This window comes from Microcebus murinus, chromosome 4 (genome assembly GCF_040939455.1).
Source record: "Microcebus murinus isolate Inina chromosome 4, M.murinus_Inina_mat1.0, whole genome shotgun sequence".
Classification (NCBI taxonomy): Eukaryota; Metazoa; Chordata; class Mammalia; order Primates; family Cheirogaleidae; genus Microcebus; species Microcebus murinus.
Genome location: NC_134107.1, coordinates 110,410,504 through 110,424,715, shown reverse-complemented (window position 1 = coordinate 110,424,715; position 14,212 = coordinate 110,410,504). Strand labels below are relative to the sequence as shown.

At 36.9% G+C, this 14,212-nt stretch overlaps 1 protein-coding gene across 23 annotated transcripts in view; it reads right to left on the bottom strand.

The window, feature by feature from the left end:
* ARHGAP32 (Rho GTPase activating protein 32) overlaps positions 1 to 14,212 on the bottom strand; it is a 319,968-nt gene that overhangs the window by 92,549 nt on the left and 213,207 nt on the right. For all 23 annotated transcript variants that reach the window (XM_076002670.1, XM_076002671.1, XM_020286787.2 and 20 more), the window contains 3 exons: positions 2,192 to 2,329; positions 1,259 to 1,351; positions 291 to 413 (listed from right to left, as the gene is read on the bottom strand). In XM_076002670.1, coding sequence (XP_075858785.1) covers positions 291 to 413; positions 1,259 to 1,351; positions 2,192 to 2,329 — 354 coding nt within the window. The remainder of the gene's footprint in view (positions 1 to 290; positions 414 to 1,258; positions 1,352 to 2,191; positions 2,330 to 14,212) is intronic.

Genomic DNA, 14,212 nt, shown 5'->3' with positions numbered 1-14,212 from the left:
CACAATGACATTCGATCCATGTTTGGGGGAGTGTATGTTTGTGTGAAGTGAGGAGAAGGAGATCAAGGATGACTTCCTAGAAGAAGTTGGGTATGTTTATGCTTAGTTTTCAAGGATGAATATAATCATTTAAACAAAAATAGAGGACATTCCAGGGTGAAAGATAAAGGACTATGGAAAAACCTGGGGCTTTTATTTTTTTTTAATTAAAGAAATGATTAAAACGGTTAAAGATGAGGCTGGAATGACAGCAGGGACCAATTAACAAATAGAACTCTTTGGTTATTTACCTCTAAGGTCAATTCATCAGGGGCTCGAGCAGTGTACCTCTTGATAACATGGGCAGCACCAACAGCAGGGGTGTTAATGGATGATTCCTCATGAACTAAAAGGTGATTTCCCTTATTATCAATCTGTAACAAAAAACTGTACTATGAGATGATTAAAGACATAGGGCTTGCAAATGTTTCTTTTCTTTGACTATCCATAAAAGATAATTCAATTTAATTTAGAGAGACAATAACCCAAAAAGTCTTTAAAAAAACCACGAAACTACCATTTATTGGGTAGTTAATATATGCCAGTCACTGTGCTGTGCATATAACACATATGACTAAATTTAATCCTCATAATTCTAAAAGGTACTTATCATCATTTAAAGGTGAAAATGCTGATGTTGAAAGATACTGTATAATCTATCAGACAGTAAATAAGTTTTCCAGGACCACATGGCCAGCAATGTAAGGCTAAGATCTCAGTGCAGCTGGCCTGACTCACAGTTTGCATTCTTTTCCACTTTCCACCTTGGCCTTCCCAATTTCTACTAGAAAGAGAAAATAATATAACTCTACATATGCAAATTAAAAATATTTAATATATTTACTGGACAATGTTTCACTCAATACTTAAATAGGACCCTTTAAAGGGTTTTCTCTTATTCATAAATAATTGAAATTATTAAGTTAATTGAAAAAATATATGCATACTTTGTTAAAGGTACACATTAATATACTAAACACTAAAACAACAGGTATCATTGAGATTCATAAAAATATGTGATGTATAAAAATTAGTGTCCTGTATTACTAAAGGAAGATTTGAGAGGAAAATGATTTTCTGTATTTTCCCCAGAGGATGAGAATATACTCTATTTCTTTGATTGCTGAAACTCAATACCTATCAAAATTAAAAGTTAATATTAAAATTCAAAGTAGATAATTTAAAAATACACTTTCATTAAAGGTGAATTAGGTTATACCTCCATCCAGGTAAGGGCAGGCCCACAATTGATCTTGTTGCCAGCAATAGCTGAAAGGCGTGACAGGTAAGCCATAAGCATCTGAGTGACCGACTGAAAAGAAAAAGATTTAATGTGACTCAGAGGAAACATACTACACTCTCTGGTTCTCCAGTATAAACTGGTTGTTTCGGGGAAGAGGGGGAATAAATCTACAAATCTTTAGGCCTTTTAATAGTAATAGCCTCACTTTCCCTCACTTGGAATCATACTTTGAAAAGCCTTCTGTTTGTTTTTCTCAGTTATTTTGTTTATTCGGTTTTTGTATGTAAAATTGCTAGCTTACCTATTTTTTGTAGTCCTCTTTTACATGTGTGTTAGGCTACATTTTCTCTCCCTAATATATCTTAACCCACCTACTTTTAAAGATTACTCACAATGTTTGATTCCTTGATGTTACTTTTTGTTTTCTAACACTATAAACAATCTTTTCTCTTTTTAAATTTTTAGAAATCTTTTATGTTTGTACTAGAAATTTTTAGCAGGAGTGGAGATAGGTAGGTATACACAGCCTGCCACCATAAAATAATCAAAGAGCACTGTTTTAATATGGATTTCTTTGATTATTAGTGAAGCCAAATTTTTTCAATGTTTTTCTTTCCATATTTTATATCCTCTCTGGAGAATTATTTGCTCGTAGATATTGCCTATTTACTATATATTATGGTATGAGTTTTTTCCCCCTTATAAAATTATACACAACCTACTTTAATTCTAAACATTTCCACTTAGCATTACTAATTTTCCAGTTAGGAAATGGTTAAGTAATCCCACAAACAATCCTGAGTGCTCAATGTAAGCTTTTATTTAGTATACAGACAAAAATTTCTGTTAATATATATATGGTGACTACTTCTGTACTAAATGTACCAAAGAAAGGTATTAGATGCTTACGTCTGGACTGTCCTTCAGGGTGTCAGAGCGGGGAAGCTCTGAGAGTTGAGAAAATCGTCGGTCATAAATACATAGATGAAGATGTTTATCAAGTACCCGAAAATCTTCATAGCTTCTTTTAACAATCCAACTTTTGCCCTTTTGGTAATAAAAAATAATATTCATATAATTCATCTCTATTAGGAAATGCTTATGCATCAGGCCTTATTCTATAAGGGTATTTTACTCATGAGATTTTATATTTTCTAAAGAGAAGTTTCTATTAACTTGATAGTAAACAGTTAAACTTCAAAACTCTCTAGTGAGTTATATTACATTAAAAGGTTAATAATGTAAAATAAGAGAGAACTTTTCATTAATACTATTCCTACGGCTGGTCAAAGTCCACTGCCTCTCTTTCAGAACACCAACTGCTAGATGGTTAAGACAGCATGTGACTTTAATCTACATAAAATAACTTCGGATAGGAGAATACTACCTAAAATTACAGAAAAATAAAAATCAGGTTATTAGTTATCATCAACATTTTCTGTGACTGAGACTAGAAATATACTCAAAATCAAAACTTAAGCCCTCTAAAAGCATTTGCTATGCATATAGTATCCAGAACCAATCAGCTCTCCCCACCTCTCAGGCTTTCTTACCTTCTTTGCCCAATCTCATGAGCTCATTTTTTTCAGAAGATCACACTCATAGAGCATATTTATTAGATAATGTTTTCTCATTTTCTCTTGACTCTATCACTTCCTATTCAGTCCTATAGCCTTCCGTAAGGACCATCATCATTTCTTACATGGAATATTGCTAATGTGTATTGCCTTTTTTTAAAATTTCAGATATTATGGGGATACAAATGTTTCACCTACATAAGTTACTTTTGAACCATCTGAGTCAAAGTGTGCCCATCCCCCAGACAGTGTGCATTGTACCCCTTAGGTGTGAATTTATCCAAAACTCCCTTCCCCCTCCCCTATTCCTTGCCTTTTAACTCCATCCCTCTCCACTCCCAATAAAAAAAACACAAAGCTTACTGTTACACTAACAAAAAACCTTTAAAAGCTCCTATGGTGAGTAATGATGAGCAGATCCTGACTATATATCATACATTTTCCAATATAATCTAATTTTATATGGAGGCTTTCAGCTCATAAAAATCTGGAGGGTTTGGGAGAAAAAACCTTCAGAACTACCATCTCAGAATTGAAGAAAACCATTTTAGTGTATCTTTTCTCGTTTGCCCCAGCCAACTGGAGTAGAAGCAGAAGGTATCATTTCATGAGAGGGTGCTGATTTCTAACCGTACATGTGTCAAAAACGTGGTAAACTTGTACAATCTCACTTTGGACTGTAATCCTTCCATAACATAGATGAAAAGCAACATTAGCTCCCTCTTTCAGAGGGTTGTAAGAATGAAGTAGGAGAAGAGATATGGCTGAGATTTTTAAAGAACAGTGTCCTAGTTCCTATTCTAAGAGATCTAATTCACTAAATCTGGAATGAGATTCAATTAATGCTATGTTCAGACTGTATTGAGAACCACTGGTCCACAGGATTAAATCCAAACATATTTGCATATATCATAGCTTTCATCACCTGGGCCTTGTCTAAATTCCAGACTGATGTCACTCACTACTCCTTGGTGCCCTTTGTTCACTTCTAGTTATGATGAACGACTTGCACTTATTCAATTAATGAGCTGAATGTTCCTTTTCTTGCCTCCCTTATTCTATAAGTGCTGTTCTATTATGGAAGATCTCCCCCTCCACTCTTTACCCAAGCAAACTTCTTTGTTTTCTCAGTTCTATCACTACTTCACCACCCAAAGAATTCCTGAATGACCACAGGGGATTTAATACTTTTTCTTTTGGGCTGGCAAAAATATAAAATAGAAAAATAAAAAACAACAGTGAAAAGAAAAAAGAAAAGAAAAGAAAAGGAAAGGAAAGGAAGGCAGACCTCTTATCACATAGTTACAATTATTTTTTCTTTGACAGTTAAATACATTTTTATGTAACACTTCAAACACAAGAAATGTACAAAAACAAAAAATTAAAACATACCTATTATCCATCACAGAGATTAACATATGTTAAATGTTTTTTGTTTCAAAGCTCTGAATTTTTTTAAAGCATCAATCATTATAGATATAAAGCCCACTCTCTCTCCTATTGCCTTTCTAAAAGACTAAAACTGATGTATCATGAATGTATGCATGTTTTTATAACTTTACTATATATGCATATATCCATAAACAATGTATATTTTAAGTTTTTATATAAATAATATAATTCACATCCTGGTCTGGAATAGTCGCACATGCCTATAATCCCAGCACTTTGGGAGGCCAAGGCAGAAGGATCACTTGAGGCTTGGAGTTTGAGACCACCCTGGACAACAAAGTGAGACATCCAACTGTTAAAAAAAAAAAAATTAGCCGGGCATGGTGGCACATGCCTGTGGTGCCAGCCACTCCGGAGGCTGAACTAGGAGGATTGAGCACAGGAGTTCAAGATTACAGTGAACTATGATCAGGCCACTGTACTCCAGCCTAGCTGACAGAGTAAGACCCTCTCTCTAAAAAAAAAAAAAAAAAATCACGTCCTTTTGGAACTTGCAGTTTCCACTCAATATCATGTTGAGATTTATCCATGTTAATATTCTGTAACTGCTGAAGTGCACTCTGTTGCAGGAATAAACCCCAATTTATTTTTTCATTTCCCAACGGAAGGAATGCAGGCATTTCATGCTTTGCATTATTGCATGCTGTGCTGCAATGAGCATGTTTACCTTACATCTTGTCCTGCCCATCCATGAAAGATTGTCCATAACAGCTACCTGAAAGTGGAACTCCAGGTCATAATGTACGAGCATCATCAACCATATTTCAAATTTACTAAATTGGTCTCCAAACTGGTAATATCAATTTACTCACCCAATAGTAGTATGTAAGAGTTCCCTCTTCCCCCAAATCCTTGCCAATACTTGGCATCATGAGAATTCACAGCACTGCCAACCAGACAGATATGAAATTGTATCTTCTTTTCAGTTTGCATTTCCTTGATTATGAGTGAAGCTTAGCATCTTTTCATACATTACTGATTATTCAGATTTTTTGTGTGAATTGTCTATTCCTAACAAACCGCTGTTCAATTTCTCCATTACAACGATGATTTTTACTTATTGATTTACAGAATGTTTATTTGTTTGCTTATTAATATATTGGAAAAATCATCTTATACTGACATGTATTACAAACATTTGATCCAAGTCCCCTCAAAGAGAAGTAACATTAAGATTTTATTTCCTTCTTATGAATCTAATCACAGATTAGGCAGTCTGACATTTTTCTTAATTTACATTACATGGATAGATCCTGAAGATATTTAGACTTACCAATTCCTGAAAGAGTGAAACAGCTAAAAGCTTGGCTCTAAGATCACAGTGATCCAATTATGAATCCTATTTAATAGTTATGTAATAATTAAATCAAATAAATTAATGTAAAATACTTAGTAGTACCAGGCAAAAAGAAAGAGTTCAATAGATGCTAGTTATTACTGTTCTTTATAAATCTGGAGAACTTATTCTGGAATGAACCTACCAGAATTAGGAAACAATGCTTCCAAACTAATTCTCAGGATATTTAGTGAAACAAACAACTGGTCACCAAATGCTCAACAACTCAAAAGACAAAAGAACATTCTTATCAATTACTTTTCAGTGCCTTTGGATTTCAAAGCGATAAACTTTAATACGTTTACATGTATTAACCACTTCCGTACAGCGCTAACTGGCCTCGAAACCTTGCCCACAGCTGGCACTCACACTCCGCACGATAGTTTGTGCTGTGCATTGACCAAGGATCTGTTTTGCTCTTGTGTGATGAGGAAAGCTTGAAAGCACTGAAAGCTTGTTTTACTTTACAGGCAGCTTTACTTGTAATGTCAATCAGAATAGGTAACATATACGTACATGTTTTCATTGCGTTATTTTTAAATGTTCACAGTTTTATTTTGATAAATGAAAAATTAGAAAAGTCAATTCAAAATTATAGACTAAAGTTGACACTCGGCTGTGCGCCTTCGTATCACGGCTGTCGGCTAAAGTCCACGCTCGGCTGTGCGCGTTCATCTGTGGCTGTCAACTATGGTCGACACTCGTATCAAAGCGGTTAAGGAAGCAAAAATTTTCCAGTAGGTAAAAAATAGCAATGTTTCTTAGTTTACTTTTATTGATTTAATCAAACTGAACATATGAGTTCACATTTCTTGATTTTTTCTTTTATGAAAAATCTACTCACATCTTTGTCAATTTTTCTGTATAGCATTTTACTGTCAGATATTTATCAAATGACAGTATAAATTACATGTCTAATCAAACTCTTTGATTAAACTATTAGCCCTTTGAGAGCTGTAACCTACTTATGGAGTTAGAGTCAACAAAATTCCTTGAATGCATACTGCTGTGATTTGTTAAATGGTTTTTTACACTGGAATAGTAAACTTTTCTGCTTAAAAGAAGTCAAAAAGAAATTGGTTGGTCTTAAATTGGATCATATCAAGCTAAAAAGCTTCTGTACAGCAAAAGAAACAATTAATAGAGTGAAGAGACAGACTACAGTTTGAAAAAAAAGGCATCTAAGGGGTTAATACCAAAATATATAAAAACTCACAGAATTCTATAGGAAAAATAAACCAAATAACTTGATGAATCAAATGGGCAAAGCATCTGAATAGATGTTTCTCAAAAAACAATAAAAATAACCAACAGACATTATGAAAAAACACTCAACATCACTAATCATTAGGGAAATGCGAATTAAAACTGCAATGACATATCATCTCACACATGTCAGAATGGCTATTATCAAAAGGTGAAAGATAACAAGGATTGGCAGGCATGTGGAGAAAAGGGACCCTTGTACATTTTTGGTGGGAATATAAATTGGTACAGGCATTTGGATAACTATATGGAGGTTCTCAAAAACTAAAAATTACAATATGATTCAACAATCTCACATCTGGGTGTATACCCTAAGAACTTGAAATCAATATGTCAAAGTGATATGAGCACTCCCATGTTCACTGCAGCATTATTTACAATATCCTAGGTATGGAATCAACCTAAGTGTCCATCAGTGTATGAATGGATAAATAAAATGTGGTATATATACACAATGGGATACTATTTAGCCTTTAAAGGAAGAAAATTCAGTCATTTGTGAGAACATTGATGAATCTGAGGATGTTATGCTAAGTAAAATAAGCCAGGCACAGAAAGACAAATACCGCATGACCTCACTTACGTGTGTAATCTAAATCAATTGAATTCATAGATGCAGAGAGTAGAAAGGTAGCTACCAGAGGCTAGAAGGTGGGGGCAGTGAGGACGTGTTGGTAAAACGGTACAAAGTTGCAGTTAGACAGGAGGACTAAATGAGTACCTAAGATGAAAAAAATTAATAAACTCAGAATTCAGTCATAAAAAGAATTGGTTGGGCTTACTTGATTGGGACATTCTTCCTATTAGAGGCATTTAAAATATATTTTTAAAAAGGGGAAGGGGGGGCAAGATGACAGATGAAAAACACCTCCAGGCAGAGTATCTCTATAAGAAGAGAAGATTTTAGATGAAAGTGAAAAGAACAAACAGGCAGACAAACATAGATCAGAGGAGGAGTAGAGGGAAGGGTACCTGAACCAATAGGAGACTTCACGGGTAGAGGATGCAGAGCAGAACTAGAAGGACAAAGGCATCGGCAGGGGCTAAACCCTGAGAGGCTTGGAGATCAGCAATAAGGGTAGGTGGAACAGTTAAAATTCCCCTTCCTTGCATCTAGTACTACTGGTGGGCTCCCGAGCTGCAGGAGAGACCTGCCGACACCAACCCAGAGACTGCTGCCGTCAGTGATAAGAGAGCATCTTATGGACAGGCATGGGGCTCCTAGCTCCCTTGGGACACACCCAGCCCCACAGACCCAAGCCGATGGGCAGGCACCATATTGCTTCATTCTTCCCCTTCCTGTCCCCTACCAGTGGCTGCAATGAAAGACAATTTAGCCACCATCCAGAAGCATCCATGGGACTTTTCCTTTTGGGACCCTGCAGCAAACTGAGGGGTACTTGGACTGTGGGCTTCCTACCCACTAGCCCTCTCTGTAGCTGCTTGCCTGGTGACTCCAGCAGAGCAGGGCAACCCCCAAGGCAGAGAGGCATTGATCCAGCCTGGGCACCTCATGGGTGACTCGAGGCTAGCATTCTTCTCCCTGGCATGATCAGGGACTGATCTCCAAGATCCTGGGAGATAGGACTGCAGGTCAGATCTCGTATACCCTGGTCTCAATAGCATTGCACAGGGGCACAGAAGGGATTATTTGTAAACTAGTCTGCTGAGGTGCGTGTGCCTTGAGGGGCAGATCAGAGTGGGTCTTAGCTGCAGCATGGCTCAAGGGGCACCCCTCCTCCCACTGGACTGCCACGCTCCCAGCTCAGGCTGTGATCCTGGGCAGGGAACCTCCGGGCTCTCATCACAGTCAGGGGAGCTCCACTGGCCTGAGGTCCTCCCTGCCAGTAAAGGCCAAGGAGAAATCGTGGAATAGGGGAGTACAGAAAGGAGAGAAGACTGTTCCAGACTGCCAGACGACCGGTCTCAGACAGCCCCACCTCCACATGCATACTTTCTGGTGGAGTGGGGCCATTTAGCCCTCCCTCGTAGCTTTGCCTAGAAGCAGAGAACAGACCACTGACCCCTGCTAACAGCATTTGTGGAGCTTGAGGGAAGGCTCACTCAACCCAACCCTGCCCAGCCTCACTCCCCAACCTACCTCTGCTAAGGTGGAGAATATGGACACACCTGGAAGTCCAAGGGCCCCACCCACCACCTGGGCATTAGAGTGCCTCTCCAGAGAAATGAGGGCTGGTTATGGGACCCAAAAAGAACACTGCAGCTTGCCCCTCCTGGAAAGTGTCACCTACTGACAGGGAGGTCAATTTGCATGCCCTTTTACTGCATTTACTGACTAATCATACAGGGTGTGGTCAAATCTCATCCACAAATACCACCTACTGGCTCAGAGACTAAATTGGGTGGGTCATTATCTAAACCAAAATCCAAAGGCAAAAAGCAACAGCTGCTCCAGATGGGAAGGAATCAGCATAAGAACTTTGGAAGTATAAAGACTCAAAGTGAAAGAACACCCCCAAAGGGGAACACCAGCTCTCTAGCAATGGATACCAACCAAATATCAGAATACTGAAGTGACAAAAGAAGAATTTTGAAAATGTGGATTGTAAGAAAACTCAAGGATATGCAAGAGAAAAATGGATAAGCAACATGAAGAAACCACTGAAAACACCCAGGACTTGCAAGAAAAATTCACTAAAAAAACCTAGAATATTAAAGAAAAACCAAACAGAGCATCTGGAAATGAAGAACTTATTCAAGGAATTACAAAACACAGTGGAAAGCCTCAAGAATAGGGTAGATTAAACAGAAGAAGGAATGTCAGGGATTGAAGATAACACCTTTCAATTAAGTAAGTCAGTCACAAAGATAGAGCAGAGAAATAAAAGAGCAAAACTTACAAGAAATGTGGGATTATGTGAAGAAGCCTAATGTGACATCCATGAGGGTGAAGAAGAAAATACACATAGGTTGCATAAACTGTTTGAGGATATAATGGAGGAAAATTTCCCAGCCCTTGCTAGAAATCTAGATATCCAGGTACAAGAATCTCAAAGGAATCCTTGGAGATTCATTGCAAACAGGAAGAAGGCATGACACATAGTAATCAGACTGGCCAAAATAAACATGAAAAAGGCCCTCCTGCAAGCTGCAAGGTGAAAGAAACAGGTAACCTATGAAGGAAAATCCAGTCAGACTAACGGCAGACTTCACAACTCAGATTTAGATGCCAGAAGAGACTGGAGCCACATTCTCAGCCTTATCAAACAGAATAATGCCAAGCCAATCTTGTATCCTGCAAAACTAAGTTTCTTACACAAAGGTGAAATAAAGACCTTCTGGGACAAGTAAAGACTGAGGGAATTCATCAAGACAAGACCTGCCTTCCAGGAAGTACTCAGAACAGTGTTACATACAGATAAGCACAACAGACACTAACCAGTGTAAAATCATCGAAAAGTTAATGGTCATAGGCCAGATACCACAATGGCTCAAGAGAGAAAACAAAGCAAAAAAGATCAACTCAATAAGATGAACAGAAATCTGTCCCTTTTAACAATTCTTTCAATAAACATGAATGGCTTGAAATGCCCACTAAAGAAACACATGATGGCCGAGTGGATACATATACAAAAGCCAGGTATCTGCTATCTTCAGGAAACGCACCTAACCTGTAAGGATGCATTCAGATTCAAGGTGAAGAAATGGAAAACGGTATTCCATACCGTTGGAAGCCAAAAGAAAGTTGGCATAGCAGTTCTGATATCAGATAACTTAGACTTCAAGTCAATAAAAGTAATGAAAGACAAAGATGGTCACTAGATAATGGTGAAGGGTACAATATAACAAGAAAACATAACAATTCTAAATATTTATGCACCTAACTCAAGTGCACCCACACTCATAAAGCAAATCCTACTTTATCTAAACAAAATGATAAAAAGCAGCACTATAATAGCCAAAGACTTTAACACCCCTCTGACAGAACAGGACAGATCCTTGAAACAGATAATAAACAAAGAAATGATGGACTTAAACAGAACTCTAGAACAAATGGATCTGACTGATATTTACAGAATATTCTAACCAAAACCCATACGTTTTTCTCATCAGCTCATGGGACATTCTCTAAGACTGACCACATCCTAAGCCACAAAGTAAGTCTCAACAAATTAAAAAATATGAAAACAACACCATGCATCTTCTCAGACCACAGTGGAATAAAATTAGAAATCATTCCACAGACCCATTTAGTCAAAATAAAAAAGAAAAAAATAATAAAAAGAAAAAAAAATTAGAAATCAACTCCAATAGAAACTCTTATCTCTACACAACATGATGAAAACTAAACAACCTTCTGCTGAACAATTATTGGGTTAAGGAGTAAATTAAGATGTAAATCAAAAGATTCTCTGAACTAAATGATAAAGGAGATACAAATTATCAAAATCTATGGGACACAGCTAAAGCAATCCTGAGAGGAAAATATATATCCATAAATGCCTACATCTAGAAAGATCACAAATCAACAGTGTGATGAATCATCTCAAAGAACTGGAAAAGGATGAGCAAAGCAACCCTTAACCCAGCAGAAGAAAAGAAATAACAAAAGATCAGAGCAAACAAAATGAAATCAATAATAAAAAACTATATGGCAGATTAACAAAACAAAAAAGTTGGTTCTTTGAAAAAATAAAATTGACATGCCTCCTACTAGAGTAACAAAAAACAGAAAAGAAAGGACTTCAATAAGCTCAATCATGAATGAAATAGGAGAAATTACAACTGATGCCACATAAATACAAAATATCATCTATGAATACTATAAAAACCTCTGTGCACATAAACTTGAAAATATGGAAAAAAAGGACAAATTCTTAGAAACACATAGCCTCACTAGGCTCAATCAGGAAGAAACAGAATTCCTGAACAAACCAGTACCATGTACTGAAATTGAAGTAGCAATAAAAAACTTTCCTTAAAAACAAAGTTCCGGACCAGAGGGTTTCACACCAGAATTTTACCAGACCTGAAAAGAAGAAATGGTGCTTATCCTGTAGCAATTATTCCACAATATTAAGAAGGAAGGAATTCTCCCCAACATTTTTTATGAAGCCAACATCACCCTGATACTCAAACGAGGAAAGGATGCAACAAAAAAGAAAACTACAGACCAATATCCCTTATGAATATAGATGCAAAATATCTCAACAAAATCCTAGCAAACTGAATTCAAGTGCTTATCAAAAAAATAATCCATCACAACCAAGTGGGCTTCATCCCAGAGATGCAAGGATGGTCCAACATACGCAAATGTATAAATGTAATTCACAACAAAAATGGAAGTAAAAACAAAAACCATATGATACTCTGAATAGATTCAGAAAAAGCATTCAACAAAATTCAGCATCCTTTTATGATAAGAATGCTTAACAAAACAGCACAAATGGTACTTACCTGAAAGTGATAAAAGACATGTATGACAAACCCTCAGCCCAACCTCACAGTGAATGGTGAAAATTGAAAGCATTCCTGCTTAGAGCTGGAATCAGACAAGTTTGCCCTCTATCACCACTTCTATTCAACAAAGTGATAGAGGTCCTAGCCAGAGTAATCAGACAAGAGAAGGAAATCAAGGGCATCCGAATAGGGGCAGAGAAGTCAAACTATCGCTCTTTGCTGATGATATGATCTTATATCTAGAAAACTCCAAAGATTCTACCATGAGACTACTGGAATTGATAAATTCAGCAAAGTCTCAGGTTATAAAATCAACGTACAGGAATTGGTAGTATTCCTGTACACTAACAATAGTCAAACTGAGAAGCAACCAAACCCTGCACAATAGCAACAAAAAAATAAAATAAAATAAAATACCTAGGAATATATTTAACTAAGGAGGTAAAAGACCTTTACAGGAAGAACTATGAAACACTGAGAAAGGAAATAGCAGACGATGTAAACAGGTGGAAAATCATACTATGCTCATGGGTCGTCAGAATCAACACTGTTAAAATGTCTATACTACCCAAAGTGATCCACAGATTTGATGCAATCTCTATTAAAATACCAACATCATTTTTACAGACCTAGAAAAAATAATTCTATGCTTCATATAGAAGCAAAGACCTAGTATAGCAAAAGCAATCTTAAGCAAAAAGAACAAATTGGGAGGCAACATTTTACCAGATTTTAAGCTATACTACAAGGTTATAGTAACTAAAACAGCATGGTTATGGCACAAGACAGAACCACAGACTAATGGAATAGAACTGGGAACCCAGATATAAAACCATCCTCATATAGCCATCTACTCTTTGACAAAGCAGACAAAAACATACGCTGTGGAAAAAAATCCTTAGTCAACAAATAGTTCTGGGAAACTGGATAGCCACACGTAGAAGACTGAACAGGATCCGCACCTCTCACCTCTCACAGAAATCAACTCACGGTGGATAACAGACTTAAACTTAAGGCATGAAACCATAAGAATTCTAGAAGAATATTTTGGTAAACTCTTGCAGACATTGGCCTAGACAAAGAATTTATAAAGAAGACCCCAAAGGAAATCACAGCAACAACAAAAATAAATAAATGGGACCTGATCAAATTAAAAAGCTTCTGCACAGCCAACTATCACGAGAGCAAACAGACCAACAAATATGAAAAAATGCTCAACATCATTAATCATCAGAGAAATGCAAATCAAAACTGCAATGAGATACCACTTATCCCCAGTGAGACTAGGCCTTTATAAAAAAGTCCCAAAATAATAAATGTTGGTGTGGATCCTGAGAGATAGGAACACTCAATACACTGCTGGTGAGACTGCAAACTAGTGCGAACTCTGTGGAAAGCAATATGGAGATACCTCAAAGAGATACAAGTAGATCTTCCATTTGATCCAGCAATCCCATTACTGGGCATCTACCCAAAGGAACAAAAGACATTCTATAAGAAAGACATCTGCACTTGAATGTTTATAGAAGCACAATTCACAATTGCAAGGATGTGGAAACAACCCAAGTGCCCATCAATACATGAGTGGATTAATAAAATGTAGTCTATATATACCAGCTCCAAGAAACAATGGTGATATAGCACCTTTTGTATTATCCTGGATAGAGCTGGAACCCAATCTAGTTAAGTGAAGTATCCCAAGAATGGAAAAATAAGCAACATATGTATTCATCATCGAATTGGTTTTAACTGATCAACACCCAAGTGTACATATAGGAATAACATTCATTGGGTGTCAGGCACATGGGAAGAGGGAGGGATGGGTATATACATACATAATGAGTACGATGCACACCATCTGGGGGATGGACATGTTTG